Source organism: Peromyscus californicus, unplaced genomic scaffold (genome assembly GCF_007827085.1).
Source record: "Peromyscus californicus insignis strain IS unplaced genomic scaffold, ASM782708v3 Scaffold_12__1_contigs__length_115047231, whole genome shotgun sequence".
NCBI lineage: Eukaryota > Metazoa > Chordata > Mammalia > Rodentia > Cricetidae > Peromyscus > Peromyscus californicus.
In genome coordinates, this window is record NW_026294413.1 from 91,275,539 (window position 1) to 91,298,505 (window position 22,967).

At 44.5% G+C, this 22,967-nt stretch overlaps 1 protein-coding gene and 1 long non-coding RNA gene across 2 annotated transcripts in view; both read right to left on the reverse strand.

Moving 5' to 3' along the window:
• Positions 1-9,809: 9,809 nt before the first annotated feature.
• On the reverse strand, positions 9,810-15,021 carry LOC128107658 (uncharacterized). Its single transcript, XR_008217174.1, has 2 exons — positions 12,872-15,021; positions 9,810-12,666 (listed from the first exon to the last, which is right to left on the reverse strand). It is a non-coding gene; the product is annotated as an uncharacterized LOC128107658 (long non-coding RNA).
• Positions 15,022-22,190: 7,169 nt separating this feature from the next.
• Positions 22,191-22,967, reverse strand: part of Hacl1 (2-hydroxyacyl-CoA lyase 1) — a 34,175-nt gene continuing 33,398 nt past the window's right edge. Inside the window, exon 17 of the mRNA XM_052733864.1 lies at positions 22,191-22,848. Coding sequence (XP_052589824.1) covers positions 22,816-22,848 — 33 coding nt within the window. The 3' untranslated portion in view covers positions 22,191-22,815. The remainder of the gene's footprint in view (positions 22,849-22,967) is intronic.

The following is a 22,967-nucleotide window of genomic DNA, read 5'->3' on the forward strand; positions in this document are numbered from 1 at the left end:
ATATTCATGGGAGACCTGCCCTTTCCTGGATCGAGAAGGAAGAGGAGGGGAATTGGAGGTGGGAAGGAGGGGGCAAGAGGTGGGTGGGAGGGGAGGATGGTGGAGAGGCTGCAGCCTGGATGTAAAATAAATAGATGAGTAAAAAATAAAAATAAAAACAATTAAAATTCTAATCCATAGAGTTGTTGGATTTGCTTTAATTTACATGATATAATCATTGTAAAGGTTTATTCAGATCTAGTGAGCACCTGGGCAGAGTATAAGACCACACTCTACAGTTTAGAACTAGACTTGGCCTTGACACAGCTCTGAGTGGCAGGAGATAATTGTTTGACTCCCTATATGTCTTTGTTGTCTCATCCAAAAGAAAGAGATACTTCCTGTAATAGGGTTGTTGGAAAGGTTAGATGAGATAATGTGGGATGAATTGTATTCAAACCAGAACTTAGAGACAGCACAAATAAAATCCGAAGAACTGTGGTAGATGGAGGTAACAATGATGGCCACCGAAATCCCTCACATCCCTATGTGTGTATGTCACTCACATGCCAAAAACAGATGCAGAAATAACTGACATAACTAATGGTAAAAGCTGATGCAGTCACCACTGGAATGGCTGCCCCTTGGGGCCTCACAGGACATGCCTACAAGCCTCCACTATTTAAGCAATTCTTAGGAAATTTCCATTTTCCCTGTGTATTTGGTGAGCCTCTTTCTTATGATACCCCAACTAACGAAGGCAGAGATGATCGTCTTCTTTAGACTCTCCTAGAAGGGCTGACCTTGCTGGGTCTAACAATGGAGGCTCTGTGCCCATGATTAAGTCCCCTAACATTTAAGAAAGACTCACCCCGGGAAAGCCAATCAGAATCCTCCTCTCAGAAGCTTTAGGTGGGAAAGCCAGCTGGAGAATGGTGTCTGTCAACACAGAGGCCACCTGAGAAGCTGCACGGACAGCCAACTGCCTGATGCTCTAGGTTCAAGAATAGACGTTGTTCATCAGACCGGAAACAAGGAAAAAGTGGTCCATGGTATGCTGTCATTAAAACCACATAGAATGGGAACATATCTCAGTGGTAGAGCACTTGTCTAGCAGGTATGAGGCCCTGGGTTGAAGACCCTAGCACAGAAAAAATTCAAAAGTCTTTGCAACAAGTGAGGCTGGAAAAAAAAAAAATGAAACTAGCGTACAAGCCAGAAATGAAGATTAACGCTTACCTTGTCCCACTTGTAAGAATTAGTTCAGGAGCCAGGGAGATGGCTCAGTAGGAGGCTTGCTGGACAAAGCATGAGGACTCCAGTGTGGATTCTCAGAACCTGTCTAAAAGCCAGACAGGGAGGTGCACACCCGTAACCCTAATGTGTTGGATGCAAGGGGCTTGCTGGCCAGCCAGTGTAGCTGAAATGATGAGGTCCAGGCTCAGTGAAAGACTTGGTCTAAAAAATTAAGATGGAAAAGTAACTGAGGAAGACATTGGATATCAACCCCTGGCCTCCATGTGCACATGCAGCTGTGCACAACCCACCACCCCACACTACCCCCACCAGACACATGCACACATACACGAATAACACACACAATAAATGAATAAATAAATACAATAAAAATAATTCGTTCAAGCTGGGCATACCTATAATCAGAGCTCTCGGGAGGCTGAGGCAGGAGGATCACAGGCTGTGTGGCGAGACTTACCTTAAAATATCAGTTCAAAATAAATCATGGACCTAAATATAGACGTTAAAGCCATTAACGGAAGAAATCTTAATGTATTACTTTCCGTGTTGCTGTGACAAATGCCTGGCTTATTTTGGCTCACAGTTTGAGGGTACAGTCCCGGGGGGAGGGGAGGCATGCAGAAGTGTGGGCAGCTGGTCACACGACAGCAGCAGTCAGGTAGCAGAGAGAAATGGATGCTGATCCCCAATGTTTTTTTTTTCTTTTTTATTCAGTGCAGGACCCCAGCCCATGGATGGTGCCACCACCAGTCAATCAAGGTGGCTCTTCCCTAAGTTAGCCCTCTCTGGAATTACCCTCCTAGACACTTTTAGAGATGCATCTCTTCATTGACTAAATCCCGTCAAATTAACAACTAGGATTAACCAATCACACTCAGTAACTTGGAATTATGATGTTAGGAGCATCCTTCATATATAAAACAGACAAAAAGAAATGTTACAGCCATAAGTTGGCTCAGTGGTGTAGATGTAACCGTCTTGTTAAATAAGAAACACAGAGCCAATGCAGAGATGAAAGCCCAAGAGGTCAAAGCAATAGATAAGAGCTAAAAACCTTACCCTTCACTGCCGCTGCTGTCCTCCTCAGCAAGAGACCTACTTCCTATGTGTTTGTCCTTTTCATTGGCTTTCTATTCTGCCTTCTCATTGGTTGTAAACTCAACCACATGACCTCCTCGTCACTGCCCATCTATACAGACCTCCAGGTCTTCTATGGTTGGGATTGAGATTACAGGCATGTGTCACCATGCTGGCTGTATCCTTGAACACACAGAGATCTGCACCACCACCACCCAGCTTCTGCTATGGCTTGCTATTAGCTCTGACCCCCAGACAACTTTATTTATTAACATACAAATAAAATCACATTTCAGTACAAATAAAATACCACCATACAGTGGGTAGAGGCTCTTGCCACCAAGCCTGATGACCTGAGCTTGTTTCCAAGGACCCAAATGGTGGAAGGAGACAACCAGTTTCCACAGGTGTTCTCTCACTCCATGTGTGTGCTGTGACACACCCACACTCACATGCACATCACACACTCATATGCACATTCGCTCACACACACGCATACACATGCACACAAAAATAAATACATAAATAAGTAAATAATTTTGTTAAGGGTCGTTCAGACCTGTTTACTGATGTAAAGAGCTGTCAGTGGACATTGCTGAATGGAACAGGAACGCAGCAGTACATCTGACGCCACTTCTCTACATGTTGCACATCTTTTCCACCCATTCATTCAACTTCTGAACAATTGGACAGACTTTACCATTTATATATGCAAATAGAAAGATTGAGAATGTTGCACATCCACAGATTTCCTTTTTAATCTTATAAATAGTTGTATTATGTACAATGCTTACAAAATGTTTAACTTCCATTTTAAACAACATAAGGAATTAACTTAGGCGGAAAGAAGAATGGCCTTCTTTCTGTATGTCCAAGTCCAAGTCCTTTGCCCACATGCCCCAGGGGGCAGACAGAGCTATTGATTGCTGCTGGCAGACACACACAGCTCTGAGGCTAGTCTTTCTGGCCCAGAATTAATAGTGGTTCAGTTGCACAGAGGTCCCAGCCACCTCTGTCAGTGCATCAGCGGGTGATAGACAGAAATGGACAGCTGAGAAGCCTCAGTCTGTCCTCTGGAAACTTCATCTTAAATCAGATCCAGAATTACAGGATGGAGCTTCACAATGCAAGTCTGGTTAGAAAGCCCAGGAGCCAGGGTCAGTTAAGCATATCTAGGTGGCAGGCTGCAGTTACAGCTCTAGGTCGGGGGTTCAGTTGTCCTCTTCAGGGAGGAGATTCCTTCCATCTGGAGCTCAGTTATGACAGTGGCAATAATCTTTCCCATACTGTGCTGGGAGGGAAACTCATTTTAAAATATACTGGTTAAGAGGCAGAGGAGGGCCAGCAAGATGACTCAGCAGTTTAAGCACGTGCTACATAAACCCAATACCCAAGGAATTTGAGGCTGGTCCTTCCCCAGGGATAAGCAGGAGAGGTGGCAGAGCCCAGACCTGGACGAGCAACAGTTACTTCTATTTGAGGGGCAGTCATTCGGCTGATCAGCAGTTGCAAAGATGACTCCTGCCCATGAGTCATCTTTGTGAGCAGGATGACCCAGACAGTGTTCCTATCAATCAAATGGGTGGTTCTATTTATCTTTGCTGGGAGGATTGGCGTGGATTCTGATGAGGTGACATGAGGTAGACATATGAGGAAAAGGTCTTTCACCAGGGGCATAGATTTGGAACATTGCACCTGAGATGCCTTACCAAATGCCTTGCCATGACAGGAGCCATTTAAACCATTCAGAAACAAGGATGTGTGTGTGTGTGTGTGTGTGTGTGTGTGTGTGTGTGTGTGTGTGTGTGTGTGTGAGAGAGAGAGAGAGAGAGAGAGAGAGAGAGAGAGAGAGAGAGAGAGAGAGAGAGAGTCTCTAGTTGATGTCTTCAATCTGGTAATGCACTCCTGTTAGTCTGTGGCTTACTATTTGCATGATACCACAGACTGTTCCCTGTCAGGACCAGGACTTTCTTACAGGTCTGGAGGCCGGAAGTTGAAGACTGAGGTATAGGCAGACTCAGCTCATTTCCTGGGTCATGAATGTCTGTCTTCTTGCTGTGTTCTCAGTGAGTGGAAAGAGTCAGGGGTCTCCCTGGGGCCTCTGTTACAAACACACTAACTAGTCCCATTTGTGGTAGTTCAATCGTATCTTCAAACACTATCACTTTGGGCATCAGTTTCCATATCTGCACCAAAGGGAACATGTCTTCAGTCTCAGCAGTGGTTAGACACAGGTTGTATTCTTCTGAAAGACTGTGAACTCACCGTAGCAAAGGCCCGACAGCAAGAAAAAAGCATTAAGTTGTGTATGGGGGATTCCTACAGCAAATATTTCAGAAGAACCCTTTCAGAACAGAGAATATGATGACATATGGAAATGCTAAAATGAAACAAAATAAAACAAAAACCCAGGAGGAATACTACACCCAGCAAAACCATTTGCAGACCTGAAAGATAAACAACAATTTCCCCAGAGGAGCAGAAATTGAAGGACTTTATCACCACCAGACTAGCCCTCAGGGAAACACTTACAGGAGTCCTACAGTAGAAACAAAAATTCAGGGCCCGAGAGGTGGCTCAGCGGGTTTAAGGCCAGTCTGATTTATGTTGTGTGTTCCAGCCCTTGTGGGCCCAGGGCTCCAGGCAAGGAGGGGGGAGCAGACTAGAGAAGCTCTGAGGCTGGGGTTGTGAGAGGAGCCAGCCTGCACGGCACAAACAAGGAAGAGCACCGACTCCCAGATGTCGTCCTCTGGTCTCCACGGGCTTCTTCCCCGCCGCCACACTAAAATTTTTACAAGTTAATCACTAGAAATAAAAGTAAAGCCAGGCGGTGGTGGTGCACGCCTTTAATCCCAGCACTCGGGAGGCAGTGAGTTCAAGGCCAGCCTGGTCTACAAAGTGAGATCCAGGAAAGGCACAAAGCTGCACAGAGAAACCCTGTCTCGGAACAACAACAACAACAAAAAAAATAAAAATAAATAATAAATAAAAGTAAAATAACTATAACTACCACAATGAACAGCGTGCGCATGTGCACACACACACACACACACACACACACACACACACACACAGCCAATATCAGACTAGATGGGGAAAAGCTGAAAGCATTTCCTCTCTGATCTGGGATGTGGCAAGGATGTCCACTCTCACCACCCTTATTTAATAAAGTACTGGAAGTTTTAACAAGAGCAATTAATCAAGAGAAACACATGGCATCCAAATTGGAAAGGAAGAAGTTTAATTATCCCTGTTTGCAGATGACATGATTCTATCCCTATAAAGAACCAAGTACTCCATCAAAAAATGTTGGACTTAGAAAAGTATTTCGAAAAGCTGGAGGATATAAAGGCAACAGATAAAAACAGTAATAGTTTATGTACAAATAATGAACCTCATAAAGAGAAATTAAGAAAATGATCTCGGGGCTGGAGAGATGGCTTAGTGGTTAAGAGCACTGACTGCTTTTCCAGAGGACCTGGGTTCAATTCCCAGCACCCACATAGCAGCTCACAATTGTCTGTAATTCTAGTTCCTGGGGACCCAACACCCATGGCAAAATTAATTAATTGAAAAAAGAAAACATGCCGGGCGGTGGTGGCGCACGCCTTTAATCCCAGCACTCAGGAGGCAGAGGCAGGCGGATCTCTGCGAGTTCAAGGCCAGCCTGGGCTACAGAGTGAGTTCCAGGAAAGGCGCAAAGCTACACAGAGAAACCCTGTCTCAAAAAACCTAAAAAAAAAAAAAAAAGAAAACTATCCTATTCACAATATCCATGTAAAAAGTTTATGAATAAATCTACCAAGGAAATAAAAGATCTCTACAATGAAAATTATAAAACACTGATGAGAGACATTATAAAGGACAGAAGAAATGGAACAACATTCTTTAGTTTGGAAATAGGAAAAATCGGTACTATTAAAATAACCATATTGTAAGTAAAATCTATAGTTTCAATGCAATTCTCATCAAAATACCAACAATATTCTTCACAGAAATATAAAACAATTCCTAGTTAATTTGGAACCACACACATACACACACACAAAGAACTGGAGTAGCCAAACCAGGAGCAGGGCCAAAAATAAAGGAAGTAGGGAGGGGGAAATTGGAGGCATAGAGCTAAGGCAGTAACTAGGTGAGAGAGCACCGGCCAAACATGTGTGAGGTCCTAGGTTCCATCCCCCAGCACTGTCAGAAAAGCACACAAACAAAAAGCCATGGTCTTGAGAACCAGGAAGCATCACAATATCTAATTTCAAAATGTAATCCAAAGCTATAGTAACTAAAACAGCATGATACTAGTATGAGAACAGACAACACCAACGATGGAACAGACCAGAGGACCAGAGATTAATCTTCACTCATGCAGCTGGCTTATTCTTTCCAAAGGCTCCGAGAAAAGACAAGTGACATCATTAAATGGTGCTGGCAAAACTGGACCTGCATATGTAGAAGTTAAAACTAGATCCTCCAGTGCTAGTACATTGAAATCAACCCCAAGTGGATTGAGGACCTCAATTTTAAACCTGAAACTGGAATTACTACAAGAAAACACAAGGGGAACACTTACAGGTATGTTCACCCTGAGGCCTGTGGTCTGCATGCACCCCAGGATGAATGCAACCTAACACAAAATCATACTTAAAATATTATGAGATTTTTGTGTGTTTTGTTTTTGTAACTTGATAGGGCAGAGATCTTGAATATGAACGTGGTAGATGACAATGTCATATTGCAGTGTTGAAAGGTTGCACAAGGCCAGCTGTAAGCAATGATAATTAGGTAGGACCAGAGGTACAGGTAATGGGATTATGTCAGACTATATTATATACAAGGAGCTCCTGCACAGCAAAGGAAATAATCAACAGAACTAAGAGACAACCTACAAAATTGGAGACTATATTGGCAAATTATTCATCTTATAAAAGATGATACCCAGAATTCATAAAGAACTCAAAAGATGAATGCCAAAAATTTAAAATTAGGCTAAAGAACTGGGTGCTTCTCAGAGAAAACATATGCAAACAGCCAGCAAGTATATGAAGAAAAACCCATCTTCACTAACCATGAGAGGAATGTAGATCAGAACCAGAGAGAGACATGCTGGAAGGCGCTGTCCTCTGAGCAACACGACTGCCATCTTCATGAGATCAGCTAAGCCTGCTTGCAACAATCCATCACAAATGGGCCTGGGTGCTTCCTCAGAGAAGGAAGGGTGGGGAAGATCACTGGATTCTCCTTGATATTCCAGCCACTCCTCCCAACCATTTGTATGCCGCTCTACACAAGCCCCTGGGACTTGAGGGAGGGTTCGAGTGTGTATATTGGGGAAGACCAGGGAAAAGCGGACATGGGGACATGTCAATGAGGACATGGGGATGCTGGGTGAGGACTTTGTACTGCAGCTGTTTGGGGGTCACCCATGTACCTGTTGGCATCCCCCTCATCCATGCTCTGTAAGTCCAATAAATTGGTACTCCATTGAGAACCATGGTGCGATCTTTGCTTTTCCTTAGGACCTTAGGGGAAGGGGTAGACATTGTTCATATCTCTAGGGAAGGAATTTTAGTCACAGATATTGTCAGATATCCCATGATAATACATAATTATGATAATATATACAATATATAACTGCATGGCCATTACTGGGACCTGGGGAGATAGCTTAGTTGGGAAAGTGCTTGCAGCATAAACAGGATCCAAATTTGATCTCCAACACTCGCACAAAAAGCCAGGCATGGTGACACATGTTTGTAATCACAGCCCTGGTGAGGGAGAAACACTGGATCCCTGGGCATACTGACCTGGCTGACGAGCCTTGCCTAATCAACCAGTTTCAGGTCCCAGTGAGAGACCTAGCTTTAAAAAAAAAAAGCCGGGCGGTGGTGGCGCACGCCTTTAATCCCAGCACTTGGGAGGCAGAGGCAGGCGGATCTCTGTGAGTTCAAGGCCAGCCTGGTCTCCAAAGCGAGTTCCAGGAAAGGCACAAAGCTACACAGAGAAACTCTGTCTCGAAAAAACCAAAAAAAAAAAAAAAAAAAAAAGTGTAGAGCTGGGAAAGGACTCAGTGAGCAAATTTTTCACTTAGCAATCATGAAGACATGAGTGGGATCCCCAAAACTTACATAAAAGATGAGCGGTGCAGCCTGTAACAGCCATGTTCACTTGTAACTCCTGGGTGGGAGGCAGTGGAGAATGGGAGACCTCTGGGAGTCTGCTTACCAGTCGCTCTAGCCAAACGACAAGCTCCAAGTTCAGTGAAGAGACCATGTCTCAAAAACTAGGGTGGACATCCATAGAGGAAAACACCCAAAATCAACCTTAGGCCCCTCCATGTGTATGCATTCACATATACAAGTGCACACAAGTATATACACCACACACACACACACACACACACACACACACACACAGCGTTGCTATTATCAAAGATGGAAAACAAGCACTAATAATAGTGGGAAATGAAAGATTAAAATGTATAGCCTTCTATAACTTATCTGAATAGTTCATATATATATATATACATATATGCACATTTGTATGCACAGAATATATTTGAGTTCAACAAAAAAGAATGCTGTCCCATTATGACACCACAACGCTCAATTATGACATCACAATTCTCTACTATGGCATCACAAATGTAAATTGTGATGAGTTGATGTTCCATTAAATTATGATATCACAATTCATCATTGTGTTGTCACAATGTTGCATTGTGTTATCTATGGGCTCCATTTTGCCATTACATTGTGTTGTCACACTGCTCCCTTGTGTCATCACTGCCCTGCTGTGTTGGCACGATGGGCATCATGATGCCCCAGTCGTGACACACTTCACATTGTGATGGCCAAATAGTGTACTGTGAAGTTACAATGGAACATTCTGATGTCCATGACCGAATAGGGCACTGTGGTGTCACACGAGAGCACTGAGTGAATACTGTAGCGTTATGATGGCTCAATAGATCACCATAGTGTCACAATGAGGCACTAGGTAGGAACACTGTCCCAGCACAAAGGCACATTCTGGCATCATTGCAGGGCATTGTGATGGCACAATGGTGCATTGTGAAGACGTAATTCAGCATTGGGATGAAACAATGGAACATTCTGATGGCAGAGAGGAGAGCATTGTGATGTGATGCCACAATTCACATTCTGATGACATGATGGTGAACTTTGACATCATAATTCAATATAGTGATGGCACCATGGAGCATCGAATGATCACAATTTACATTTGTGATACCACAATAGTAGTGTGAGGTCATAATTGAGCATTTTAATGTCACAGAGGGATACTGATGTCACAGTGGAGCACTCTGGTGTCCCAGTGGGGCATGACACAATGGAGAATTTGATGCCACATTCACATTGTGATAGAAAACCAATGCAGCAGGTGTCTCCCCTGGTGGCAGGATGACATGGGGCCTGCCTTATCCCCCATGAAATCAGACCCAGGGAAGAAGGACACAGGGAGAGGAAAGAAGCTACGGTTCTTAAATTTTTATTGCTGTGACAAAAACACTTGAGAAAAACAACGTAAGAAAGAAAACTGTATTTGGTTCATGATTTCAGGTTACAACCCTTAGTTGGCAGGATCCATGCCTTGGGTGGTAGGTAAAGCAAAACTTCACAGCAATGAGAGCTTTGGTGGGGTGCTTACCTTACGATGGCAAAGAAGAAAAGGACGGGGCAGGGAAGGGAGGGGAGGGGCAGGGAGAAGAGAAGAGGTGGGAAGGGGAGAGCAGAGAGAGAGAATACCCTTCAAGACCATCTCCTAGTCCCCATCACCTCCCAATACACTATCAAATTATAGTCCATCAATGGCTTTACCCACTAAGACAGAGCCCTCATGGTCTGGTCACTTCCCTAAAGCCTCATCTCTGAACACTGCATTGGAAACCAAGCCTTAGACATACGGGCCTTTATGGAAGACACTTCGGAGTCAGTCGTAACACTAAAACAAACTAAATACTTAAAAGAGACTTAAGTCCTGGGGGCTTAAGTACTCACCTTTTAGAGTACTGGCTGCTCTTCCAGGAACCCAGGTTCCCAGTATCCACATGGTGGCTCACAACCATCTGTAATTTCAATTCCAGGGGGTCCAATGCCCTAGTATTAGTCAGGGTTCTCTGAAGGAACAGAACCGATAGAATGAATACACACACACACACACACACACACACACACACACACACACACACACGGGATTTATTAGAGTGGCTAATAGTCCATGGTCTGAGCAGTCCAATAGTGGACGTCTCTCAACAGAAAGGCCAAGAACATGGAAGTTGTTCGGACTGGATGTCTCAGCAGTTTCTCAGCACTCCTAGTGCTGGAGTGCCAGGGAAGTCCTAGGAGCTGCTGGTCTTCAGTCTGTTGGAATTCCTAAGGAAGTGGGTTCTAACACCAGAACAGGAATGTCTCAGTAACAGGGTAGACGAACTTCCCAGCAAGAATGAGGGCAAGCAGGCAAAACGGCTTCTGTCTTAGTTACTTTTCTACTGTGTGATAAAACACCATGACCAAAGCAATTTATAGAAGAATTTCATTTGACGTATGGTTTCAGAGGGTTGGAGTCCATGATGGTGGAGAGAAGGAACAGCCAAGAGCTCACATCTTAATCTACAACTCATGAGACAGAGAGAGAGTGAGCACTGGGAATCACATGAGTCTTCTGAAACTTTAAAAGCCTGTCCCCAGTGACGCACCTCCTCCAACAAGGCCGCATCTCATCCTTCCCGGATAGTTCCACTCACCGGGACCAAGTATTCAAACATATGAGCCAATGCGGGCCATTCTCATCCACATCACCACAGCCCACTTCTGGCCTCCCCGAGTACCAGCCACACACATGGTCCACAGATACAAGAAGACAAACTTCAGTATACAGAAAATAAAATAAATGTAAAAGAAAAGGAAATAGACCGTGCTTTCTTCAAGGTCAGTTTGTCCCCATGATTAGAAGTGGAAGCTTTGAAACTGTTTTACTTGTTCTTAAACTGTACAGCACACTGGAAACTTATGGGGCAGAGGGGACTTTAAACAGTGTGGCTGTGTGGGTCCCACCTGAAGATTCCAATATGTTTCATCGAAATTATCTGAAGCCCCTCAGTTGATTGCCCTGTGATAGGCGGGCTGCGGACTCCACTGCTCACACATGAAGGGACAGCCCCACACCCGCAAACGGCTTGCCACACATCCATTCATCGACTGCAGTCAATTTGCTCTGATGGGCCCTAATAGGAGAGAGCTGTGGCACAGATAATAGCAACCAACAAATAATTTAAAACTAATTTCTACTTGGTTTGGGAATGCAGCATGTGACTTCCTGGCTGCCGACTGCTGGCTAATTCAGTTTGCCTCAGATGAATGGGCCTTTCCTGAGCTAACAATACAGTGCAGCCTTGTGCTGAGGTGTGGAAGGAAACCTGCCCAGGGGAACGTTGTCTGTGGTTGGCTCCTCAGACTGCCAGACACATGGTCACTGTACGGCTGGGGGACGATGGGCCTGAGCTGGACTTCTGCTGAACCAACATGTGAGCAGAGGCCAGAGTGGGGGGGAGGTGTGCTCCCCTGTTGGCGGCTAAGCATTTCCATGAACAGTATCTCAGCCACATAACTCTAAGTTAGGTTTTCTACCACCCTCACTAGAGAAGAGGAGGCCGATGCTCTGAGAGGGTGAACACCTACCAAAGCAGAGCCCGTGTGGACTCGTCATCCTCAAAGCCTTTCCCCCGAGATACTATCTAAAATGGACAGCTGCAGACATTTGGGTCACCTCCTTGGATCTGTCCCACAGAATGAACTGTGCCTCACGGGTTTCCACCTCAGTCTAAAGGCAGTTGCAAGGAGACCTTCAGGATACGCCTGGGGCACCAAGAGACTCTCCTTCCAACTGTGGAGGCACGCCTGAGACAAGAGCCCCAGTTGCCACTCTCAAGTTTGCCATGTGTTTGCACCATGGCCACAGGTATTGTGCTATCCCCCACCAGGGAGTCCAGCAAGGACAGGAAGGTGGCCCTTCTCTGGGAGAAGCTTTGTTCCCTCTTCTTTGCCTTGCTGAAGCATGGACGCCTCCTCTCTCCCTTTCCTCTGGGGTCTGATCTACACCCTCATCTGGTGGCTCAACAGGCCTTTTCAAAGTCCCCATGCATTATCACTGGTCTCTCAAAAGGACCCGGGTCGACAGCCCTTTACTAGTGCCTCCACCTCTGTGGGAAAGGAGAGGGACTACTGCCATCCTGGTTGACTCACCAAAGAAAAGCTGGCCCACGATTCTCCAAAGTTAAGACCACAAAAAATCAGCTGGTTCAATGTTGGTCTTTGCCACTGGCCTCAATGCCTGGAAGGAAGGCAGTTTAGTTAACAAGGAATTGGTTAGTACTTCATAAGCAATAATCAAATTTAAAAATTACTATAGTTACCCAACCTAGAAATGGTAGGTATTTATTCCCCATGTCATTATATATCTTTGGGGAAAACATCTGAAAATCAGTTTTCCACTGATAAAAAAAAAAAAAAAAAAATACCTGAGAAAATCCACTTACTGCAGGAAATTTTTATTCTGGCTTATGTTTTCTGAGGGCTCAGTCTATTTTGGTAGGTTCCACTGTTTGGGGCCTGTGGCAAGGTAGGACATCATGTTAGGGAGCATATAATAGAGCATGCTGGCCTCATAGCAACTAGGAAGCACAGAGAGAGAGGAAGGGTCATGGTTTCGATACACCCTTCAAGAGCACACCCCCAGTGACCTAACTTCCTCCAACTAGGTCCCACATCAGGCCGGCCTCAAACTCACAGAGATCCACCTGACTCTGCCTCCTGAGTGCTGGGATTAAAGGCGTGCACCACCACCGCCAGTCCCACTTTTAAAGGTTCCTCCACCTCCTAACTTCCCAATACCACAGCCTGGCAGTCATGCATTTAGCGCATGGGCTTTTGGAGAACACTTCAAATCTATTTGGGAGAACATTTAAAAACTGTAACAGTATGCGAACACTGCAGCCCCAAGAAATGCTCATTGGAGGTTTCCTGTCATCTTTTGCTCCTGAAGAGGAAAGTTGAGAAGGGATGTGGTGATTCTGAAACATTTAGAAGCACACCTGCCCACCAATACAACTGAACATTGATTTGCAAATACAAGCCACTAGATGAGAAAGGAAAAGTCCCAAGATAATTAATTCCAGCCGGGCAGTGGTGGTACACAGCTTTAGGATTAGCACTCGGGAGGCAGAGGCAGGAGGATCTCTGTGAGTTTGAGGCCAGCCACATCTACAAAATGAGTTCCAGGACAGACAGGGCTGTTACACGGAGAAACCCTGTCTCGAGGAAGAAAAAAAAAAAGATAATTAATTCCTTCAGGGCTGCAGGGCTGAGGATGTAGCTCAGTTGGTAGAAAACTTGCAATAATATGCACAAAGCCCTGAATAAATGGGGCACAGTGGTACAGGCCTGGACTCCCAGCTCTTAGAAGGTGAAGGCAGGAGGATCAGAAGTTCATGGTCATCAGCTACATAGTGAACTCAAGGCCAGTGTGGGTTATATGAAAACCCGTCTCAAGAAGTAAATATTAAGTATAAAATCAACACACAAAATTACAAGAACTACACATAAAATACAGTGGAAACTGAGAACATACTTTCATCAATAATGAAACCCATATACGTCCAGGAACAAATTTAATAAAAGTTCTGTAATATGGTAAAACCTTAAAACCTTTGCTGACGGACAAACACCACCAAGCAAATAAAACAACCACTTCAGGAAATTGAAAGATGTTATTCTAGAAATGACAAAAAAAATAATACCCCAAATTTCCCAAATGTTCACTTCCTACTTACTTGACTACTCAGTGACATTCTATTAACCACATCTTTTCCCTCCCGTAATTCGGATGCACTAACACCAGGTCACGCTCATCCTTCGGGGAGGCTGCCCTGCTCCAGATGGCTCATTCCCAGTGAAGGCAAATCTGCTGTGGCTGTCAATTCACTTTCCATATGTAAACCAACCAATCCCAGGCCTGGAAACCCAGACTCCCTTTGTGGCCCACCTTATCTGCTCTCCATTCTAGATCTTCCTGCCCTAATTACATCAGGGACACTTGGAGACAATTAAGGGCAACCCCATACTACCCAAGATCTGTCCTGAAACAGGTTTACCCAGCTTTGCCTTTTCCTTTCTGTAAAACACTTAACTCAGTCGTGTTTTCTCTGCTTGAGGTCCACATGAATGTTGTCTCATGTATCTCTGTGAGATGTGGTATAACTCCTTCTCTTTTTTTTTGGGGGGGGGGACGTTCAAGACAGGGTTTCTCTGTGTAACAGTCCTAGCTATCCTGGAACTCGCTCTGTAGACCAGGCTGGCCTCAAACTCACAGAGATCCGGTGGTTAAAAGCACCTGCTGCTCTTCCAGAGGACCAGAGTTCAGTTCCTGGCATCCATTGTGCCTCACAACTGCCTGTAACTCTAGCTTCAAGGGATCTAACATCCTATAGCCTCCATGGGTACCTGCATACACATGGTACCACCCCCGCAACACACACACTAATAAAAATAAATCTTAAGGCTGGGCAGTGTGGTGCACACCTTTAATCCCAGCACTCAGGAGGCAGAGGCAGGCAGATCTCTGTGAGTTCGAAGCCAGCCTGGTCTACAGAATGAGTTCCAGGATAGGCTCCAAAAGCTGCACAGAGAAACCTTGTCTCAAAAAGCCTAAATAAATAAATAAATAAATAAATGGATAAATAAGTAAATAAATCTTTTTTTTTTTCAGTTTTCCGAGACAGAGTTTCTCTGTGTAGCTTTGCGCCTTTCCTGGATCTCGCTCTGTAGGCCAGGCTGGCCTCGAACTCACAAAGATCTGCCTGGCTCTGCCTCCCGAGTGCTGGGATTAAAGGCATGTGCCACCACCGCCTGGCTGTAAATAAATCTTAAAAGCATACATATATTAAGGGCCTGGGGGTATTGTTTAGTAGTAGAAGTGTTGGCTTAGCATGTGCAAAGTTCTGCTTTTAATCCTTGACACACACACACCAGCTCAAAACCAAACTCAAAATAACCTTACTTTGCCGGGCGGTGGTGGCGCACGCCTTTAATCCCAGCACTCGGGAGGCAGAGCCAGGCGGATCTCTGTGAGTTCGAGGCCAGCCTGGGCTACCAAGTGAGTTCCAGGAAAGGCGCAAAGCTACACAGAGAAACCCTGTCTCGAAAAACCAAAAAAAAAAAAAAAAAAAAAAAAAAAAAAAAAAAAAAAATAACCTTACTTTAATGAAAATACTAGATTTGAGGTTTTGCTACTACATTAATATGCTCATTATTCATAACTGTGTTAAAATACCTGAGGGAGGTGTACTTATGGGGAAGAACTATTTTGGCTCACGGATTCAGAGGTTCCAATCCAAGATGAGCTGAACATCATGGCAGACAGGAAGCAGAAAGTGCCAAAAAATAAACAGAAGACACAATATGGCTCTTCTAGGCACACCCTTAGTCACCTACTCCCTCCAGCTAGGCCCCACCTACTTTTTACCACCTTTCAGCAAGAGCACATATTCTGAATCCATCAGTGGATTAATCCCTCGATTAGGTCAAACCCCTCAGTTTCAATCACTTCCCCAAAGCCCATTAGCGGGCAACCGAGGCCCAGATGGATGAACTTGTGGAGGACATTCCTATTCAAACCATGCTGTTCCATCCTAGCCCCCAAACCCTCATCTCCATCGCAGAATGTAAACTGTATTTAGTACAGTCATTCTCAACCTTCCCAATGCTGCAACTCTTAACAGTTCCTCAAGTTGCGGTGACCCCCAAACACAAAATTATTGCATTGCTAGTTCATAACTACAATATTATTATGAACTGTAATGTAAATATATGATATACAGAATATCTTATATGCAACCCCTGTGAAAGGGCTGTTTGACCCCAAAGGGGTTGCGACCCACCTGTTGAGAACTATTGATGAAATACATCTTAACAGTCTTAACATAGTCTTAACAGTTCTGGTACTGTTGAGAAGTCCAAGTCTGAGACTCAAGGTAAGCTGTGAACGAACCCCCATAAAATCAAAAAGCCCCATACTTCCAACATGTAGGCCCAGAGTAAGCATTCCCATTCTGAAAGAGAGGAACGGGGTGTGGAAAGGAAGAATGGGATTCCGGCAAGCCAAACGCAGCAGAGAAAACATTAAATCCTGTAGCTCCGTGGCTGGCATCCGGGTGCATGGTGTGAGGTGCACTGGGAGGGCTTAGGTAGTCCCACAGCGATGGCCTTGCTGTTTGCAGTCCACCGTACCTCTCTCAGGCTGGTGTGTGCTCACTGCCCGTACCTCCACTTGGCAGATGGTTCTGGGGTCTCCACTGTACCTTTGGCTTCCCCCTCCCAGCTTCACACAAAACCCTCTCTGGGACTGCCTGCAGGGACTGCAGCTTCCTTCCAGGCTTCAAGTCTAGGTGGGCACACTTGGACTCCACTTGTCTGCAAAGCCAGCATCTCATGGAGCACCTTATGGACAATGTCAAGGCCTGCTTATAGCCACAAACCCTTTGGATCAAGGAAGATGTAGAGATGGGTAGAATCTCATTCCTAGAATCAAGACTCGTCCCTACTGCCTAGATGTGAACCACTTGCCTCCCCACCCCCCGTTTTGGATTTTTTCTTATTATTATATATACAGCCTATATGCCAGTAGAGGGCACCAGATCTCATCATAGACGGTTGTGAGCCACCAAATGGGTCCTGGGAATTGAACTCAGGACCTCTGGAAGAGCAATCAGTGCTCTTAACCTCTAAGCCATCTCTCCATCCCCAACTTGCCTTATTTTTAACAGCCCCAATCTCTTCAAGAGCCACTTTTTCCTTTACCCTAACATTACATGGGCTCCTTTTCTGAGAAAACTCTGTTCTTCTAACATTTAGCTGTGATTTTTTACTCTCAAGTCTTATTTTAAACTTGGCAAAAAGGCTCTAGCAATAATTACAGAACAGCTCTGATGCTGGGCTGCCTTGAAATTTCCTGTCAAATTAGTTCATTAAAAAAAAACACAAAACATTCAGCCTCAAAATCTAGAGCATGGAATATTTTTTTCTTAACTAGAATTTCATGAGTGGCCTCTACTTTAATTCCCAAAAAGTCTTCATGAATACTTTTTACTCTTCATATTTTTACCAAAATTCTAGCTCCGGATCTCTTACCAGAACCCTGTTTTAGCTTTTTAAATCTTCTGGACTGCTTCTCCACATTTAATATTCAAACCGATTTTTTTAAAAAAAGCTTAAACACCACATGGTCAGGTGGTCCCAGCAAGGCCCTCACTTCTCGATGTTCATGGTTTCAGCCCATGGTTGGTTGTGGCCACACTTTTAGGACATTGTAGGACAGAAGCGTCACGGAGGGAGGGCCTGGTGGGGAAGCAGCTCACTGCGTGGCAATAGGAGCACAGAGAATACACCCACGCCAACAGGCTTCCTTCTTCTTAAAAAAAAACTGTAAAGGAATTTTAAAGTTACATTTATTTGTGTGTACACACACGTGAGCATGCATGCTACAGTGCACGTGTGTGGCCAGAGGGAAACTTGTAGGAGTTGGTTATCTCCTTCTACAATGTGGGCTCCAGGGACCAGACTCAGGTCGTCAGGTATGGTATAAGTGCCTGTCAGCTGAACCGTTGCTCTTTATCCAGTCTAGGCTCCCAGCCTACTGGATGGTGCCGTCCATACTCATGGTGAGTTTTCTTCATTAGTGTTCTCAGAAAAAGTCTCACACAACCAAGATGGTTTTTTGGTTTTTTTTGTTTTTTTTTTTTTTTTTTTGGTTTTTCGAGACAGGGTTTCTCTGTGTAGCTTTGCGCCTTTCCTGGAACTCACTCTGTAGCCCAGGTAGGCCTTGAACTCACAGAGATCCGCCTGCCTCTGCCTCCGGAGTGCTGGGATTAAAGGCGTGTGCCACCACTGCCTGGCCAAGCTATTAATTTTTTTTATCAATGTTGCAGGTATTAAATTCAGACTACAGCCCTCAAGTGTGAAAGAAATATTGTCAGCAAAAACCTAAATTTCAATTAATTTGGGGCCTCACGTGTCCCCAACCTCTGCCCCCTAGCACTGTTGGGTTTATTTATACCCAAGGCATTAGGGTAGCCTTGGGTTCATGGAAGATAGGTCATCTATGCACCTTGCACCCGTTTACAAGTCTGTTATGGCTTTAGTGACACTATATTGCTGTTTGCCAGGTGTGAGCAGGGCTAGTCACCATGGAGCTGACTAAACGCAAGTGTGAGGATGCAGGTCTAGAAGATGATGGGGTGACTTGGGTTTCACGGGGGGAGGTGGGAGTTTAATTTAGAATCGATGCTGTATGTTCCAGAGATGCAGAGTGGAGCAGGAGCACTAGCGAGGAGAAGGCTTTGCAGAAGCACTGTGGGGTAAGAATGGGTGTTGGCACACCAAGCACTGCAGCAAGAATAACAGGGGCAAAGCTGGGGTGAGGCCACACCTGGCTTCCTGACTCCCCTGAGGTGAGTGGGGAGGCTGCCTCCAGGAACATCCAGGGACCGAGAGAACAAGACTCAGGAGGAAAACTACATGACTGGACATGACCACACCACAGAGCTGGCTCCAAAGACCACAGGCCAGAAAGGAAAGGAGTGGTGGCTCTTGCCACCTGTAAGCAGTCCCTTCACACCCTGAGACTGGAGAAGGCGGATTTCTAGGGGTGCCTTTCTTTGCTTCCTAACTGGAGGGTTAGCACACCGTCTGAATTTGCTGTGGATTTGTTGACCAGCTATCCCTTTTCCTGGAAAGAAAGGCCTTGAAGAGGAGGGAAGATGGAGGACTGTCCAGTGGAAACCTCACGTAGAGAAGGCTGTGCCTGGGAGAGCTGAATCCATGGCAGTCTTTCTTGGCTACTTCTTGGCGGAAGGTGGGAGGCCACCTGTTGCTTTCTTCCACATACCTTAGCAGCAGCAAATAACAACCAGGTAACAGCAGGCGGTTCAACTTCACCAGCAGCTCCACTCCCCAGTCAAGGCAAGGTTCTCAGGCTTTCTGCCAAACCCTCAACTGGAATTTAACTGGTTTCCAGCCTTCTGAATACATTCATATGATGTTCTATTGTAGTCTAGGTTTGCATTTACTTCAGGTACTTCTTCATGGTAATGCAGTACTTCCCAACTGTTTCTCTTAAAAATTACCCAGCACTTGGGAGGTAGTGGCAAAAGGATTATGAATTTGAAACCAGGCTGGGATAACATACTGTGTAGCTCAGGCTTACCTCAAATTTAAGATTCTCCTGTCCTGTCTTTCTGAGTCCTGGGATTACAGGCACACATGACTAGAGAGAATTTCTCAGTATTTCATCCTTCTAAGAAGTAACTCCTATGGATAAGACTAACTGCAAGGTTGTTGAACAAAATAAAGCAGGAGTGGCTGGTCAGTTAAAGTGCCCTTGGATTAATCTGGTCTTAATATATCTGGACTGACCTCTGCTGGCCAGTCCATTAATCAGCCAACATTTTTTTCCCTTCTACTTGAGATAACATGGTCAGAAAGGGGGCATTTATACCTAATTATATGGATTTATATGGTTCAACTTAAAAATAGTAAGCCCTCCACATCACCTTGTGTCAAAATGTTGCACTACATTTGGCTGTCAGGCAGGCATACATGGGCAGAGGAGATTAATAAAGGTATATGGGCTATCCGGGCCACACGCTCTTCTGTGTGTTTTCTCCTATGCAGCTCAGGCTCTCTACATTTAACATAAGCAGGCTTAGATCAGGGGCCTGTCAGAAGTCATACAATGCTCACTGCAAACATCACCTGGGTTCTATCTGAAGCTAGAAATTACCCACTCTGAGGGGGTCTCTTATGCTCCAACTTAGATCTGGTATAAGGTATATGCTGAATTTCGATATAAATTCTGATCCATGAAAATTTGCAAAAATAACACATATTTCTGACTCTAATATTTTAATTCTATTTATTCACTCATTTTTTTTTATTTGATGTGAGTACCTGCTTTTATTTATTAGTACAACATGCATGCCTGGTTTCTGAGAGGCCAGAAAAGGGTACTGGCTCCCCTTGAACTGGAGTTGTAGGCAGTTGTGAGCCCCCACATGGGTGCTGGGAACTGAACCTAGGACCTCTACAAGAGCAGCAAGTGCTGAGCCATCTCCCCAGCCCTCGTTTCTACTATTTTAAAATACAATTTTGGGGCTGGAGAGATGGCTCAGCGGTTAAGAGCACTGACTGTTCTTCCAGAGGTCCTGAGTTCAATTCCCAGCAACCACATGGTGGCTCACAACCATCTGTAATGAGATCTAGTGCCCTCTTCTAGCCTGCTGTCATATATGCTATATACATAATAAAAAAATAAAATCTTTCAAAAATACAGTTTTGATTTACCTTTAGCTGGGGAGATAGCTCAATGGTAGACTGTTTGCTTAGCATATATTCCCAGCAACTGCAAAAACACTTTTAACATTTTCTAAGAGACAAAAATTATATAAAAATACTTCTATCACTAAGTTGTATTAAAACTGTGAAACATAGTTGGGCAGTGGTGGTACACACCTTTAATCCCAGCACTTGGGAGGCAGAGGCTAGTGGATCTCTGAGTTCGAGGCCAGTCTGGTCTATAGAGCAAGTTCCAGGACAGTGGCTGTCTCAAAAAAAAACCCAAAACACCCCCCCCCCAAAATCTGAAAAATGAAAAACAAAATAACAACAAAAACCCCTGTGAAACATATGTTAAAATCTTGAAATTCCAAGCTATACTGCTTGTCTTTCCCCCATATTTGTGTAAGCACAAGTTTGGGCACACTGACTTATTTGGCCCTGCTGTATGGTCTGACTCCTTCCCGCTGTTTTTAAAACACAACAGTTGGGTCTCTCCTGCATTTATCTAGGTTCTTGAGCTCAAACACTGGTCATCAGGCTTGCAAGACAAGTGGTTTTACGATCTGAACATTTGCCCCGAATATCATGGATAGTTCTGTTGGTCTTCGTGCAGTATGAACACAAGGTAGCTAATCTGCAATGGTTACTTTGGAAGTGGTATGACTTCTCTGGATCAGTAAGTTCTTCCCAGGGAAAACATTCAACTCATTAACCACAGGACAAGTTCCACTACAACTGAGACCAGAACCAAGTCATCAAAAGGAAAATACAAGACAGAAGGAGTCTACACGCTCCAACTTCACTGAAACTGTATCCGTATTACTTCATTGATGGAGCTTTCAGTTCTTTCTCCAGAAAAGTGTTGTTGTTGCTGTTGTTTTTGGTTTGTTTGAGACAGGGAGACAGGGTTTTTCTTTCTAGCTTAGCTGTCCTGGAAATCACTCTGGAGACTGGTGCACGAATCCTAAATGGTCTTAGGATAAAAACCTGGAGCCAGATATCAGGGTGAAAGCTGAAAGATCAGAGAAGCAGAACAGCCACCGCCTCTTACTAACCAACTCCTCAGCCTGAAAGATGAACTCCTGTCTCCTCCTGCCTTGTATTCCTTTCTCTGCCCAGCCATATCACTTCCTGTTTCATCCTTCCTAGTGCTGGGATTGAAGGTGTGTGCCATCAATGCCTGGTTCTGTTTCTTTTTTAGACTGGATTAATCTTTTGTAGCCCAGTGTGGCCTTGAACTCACAGAAATCTAGATGGATGCATCTCTGTCTCTGCCGCCTGAGTGCTAGGATTAAAGGTGTGTGCCACCACTGCCTGCTTACAAAAAAGGAAAAAAAGTACAGTTAGACACTTAGAATGCTATTATGTGGGTATTTATGTGGTAGAATACTGTTAGTCAATCTCCATTCCTTGAACAAAATACCTGAGAAAATCAATTTAAAAGGAAGAAATACTTATTTTGGTTCATAGTTTTTAAAGCTTTATTTTGCTTTTAATTACGTGTATATGTATGTCTGTGTGTGGGTGTGTGCATATGCGTGTAGGTGCCCACGGAACTGGAGGGAGTCCCTGGTTGTGAGCCACCCAATGTGGCTGAGAACCGAACTCATGTCTTCTGCGAGAGTAGTTTGTACTCTTCAATGCTGAACCGTCTCTCCAGCTCCTGGCTCAGCTGTGAAGGTTTCTGTCTATGGTCACCTGGAGTCCATCATGACAGGGAACTAATAAGGGGACTTGCTCACCTCAAGGTATCCGGGAAGTGGGGGGGAGGATTGGGAGGGTGGCATGCACGCCAGGGTCCTGATCCTCAGTGACCTCTTCTCATTAGGCCACTTCCTAGAGACTCCACCACCTTCCAGCAGTGCCAAGAGCTGGTGACCAAGCCTTCAACATGTAAACCTTTGGGATCACTGAAGATCCAAAATCATAACAAACAACGGCACCCTTTCTGCTTTTAGACAATTTCTTTACTATAAACATAATTTAAAATGTATTTTAAAATACAATTTCAGCTGTACGTTAATTTTGCTAGGAAAAGTAAATTCTACCGTGCTGGAAAGAGAAAATTCCCCCAAACCATCAACTAGTTTATTCACATATTCGAACGGGTGAGCCAGTGAAAATCCTAGAGGAAAAAAAAAAAAGACAACATTCAGTCAGAATAAATAATTGTATTAGACTCACTGTCATTGCTTTAAAATCTAGAAGAACCATAAAATAGTGGCAAAATAAGGTTCATGTTTG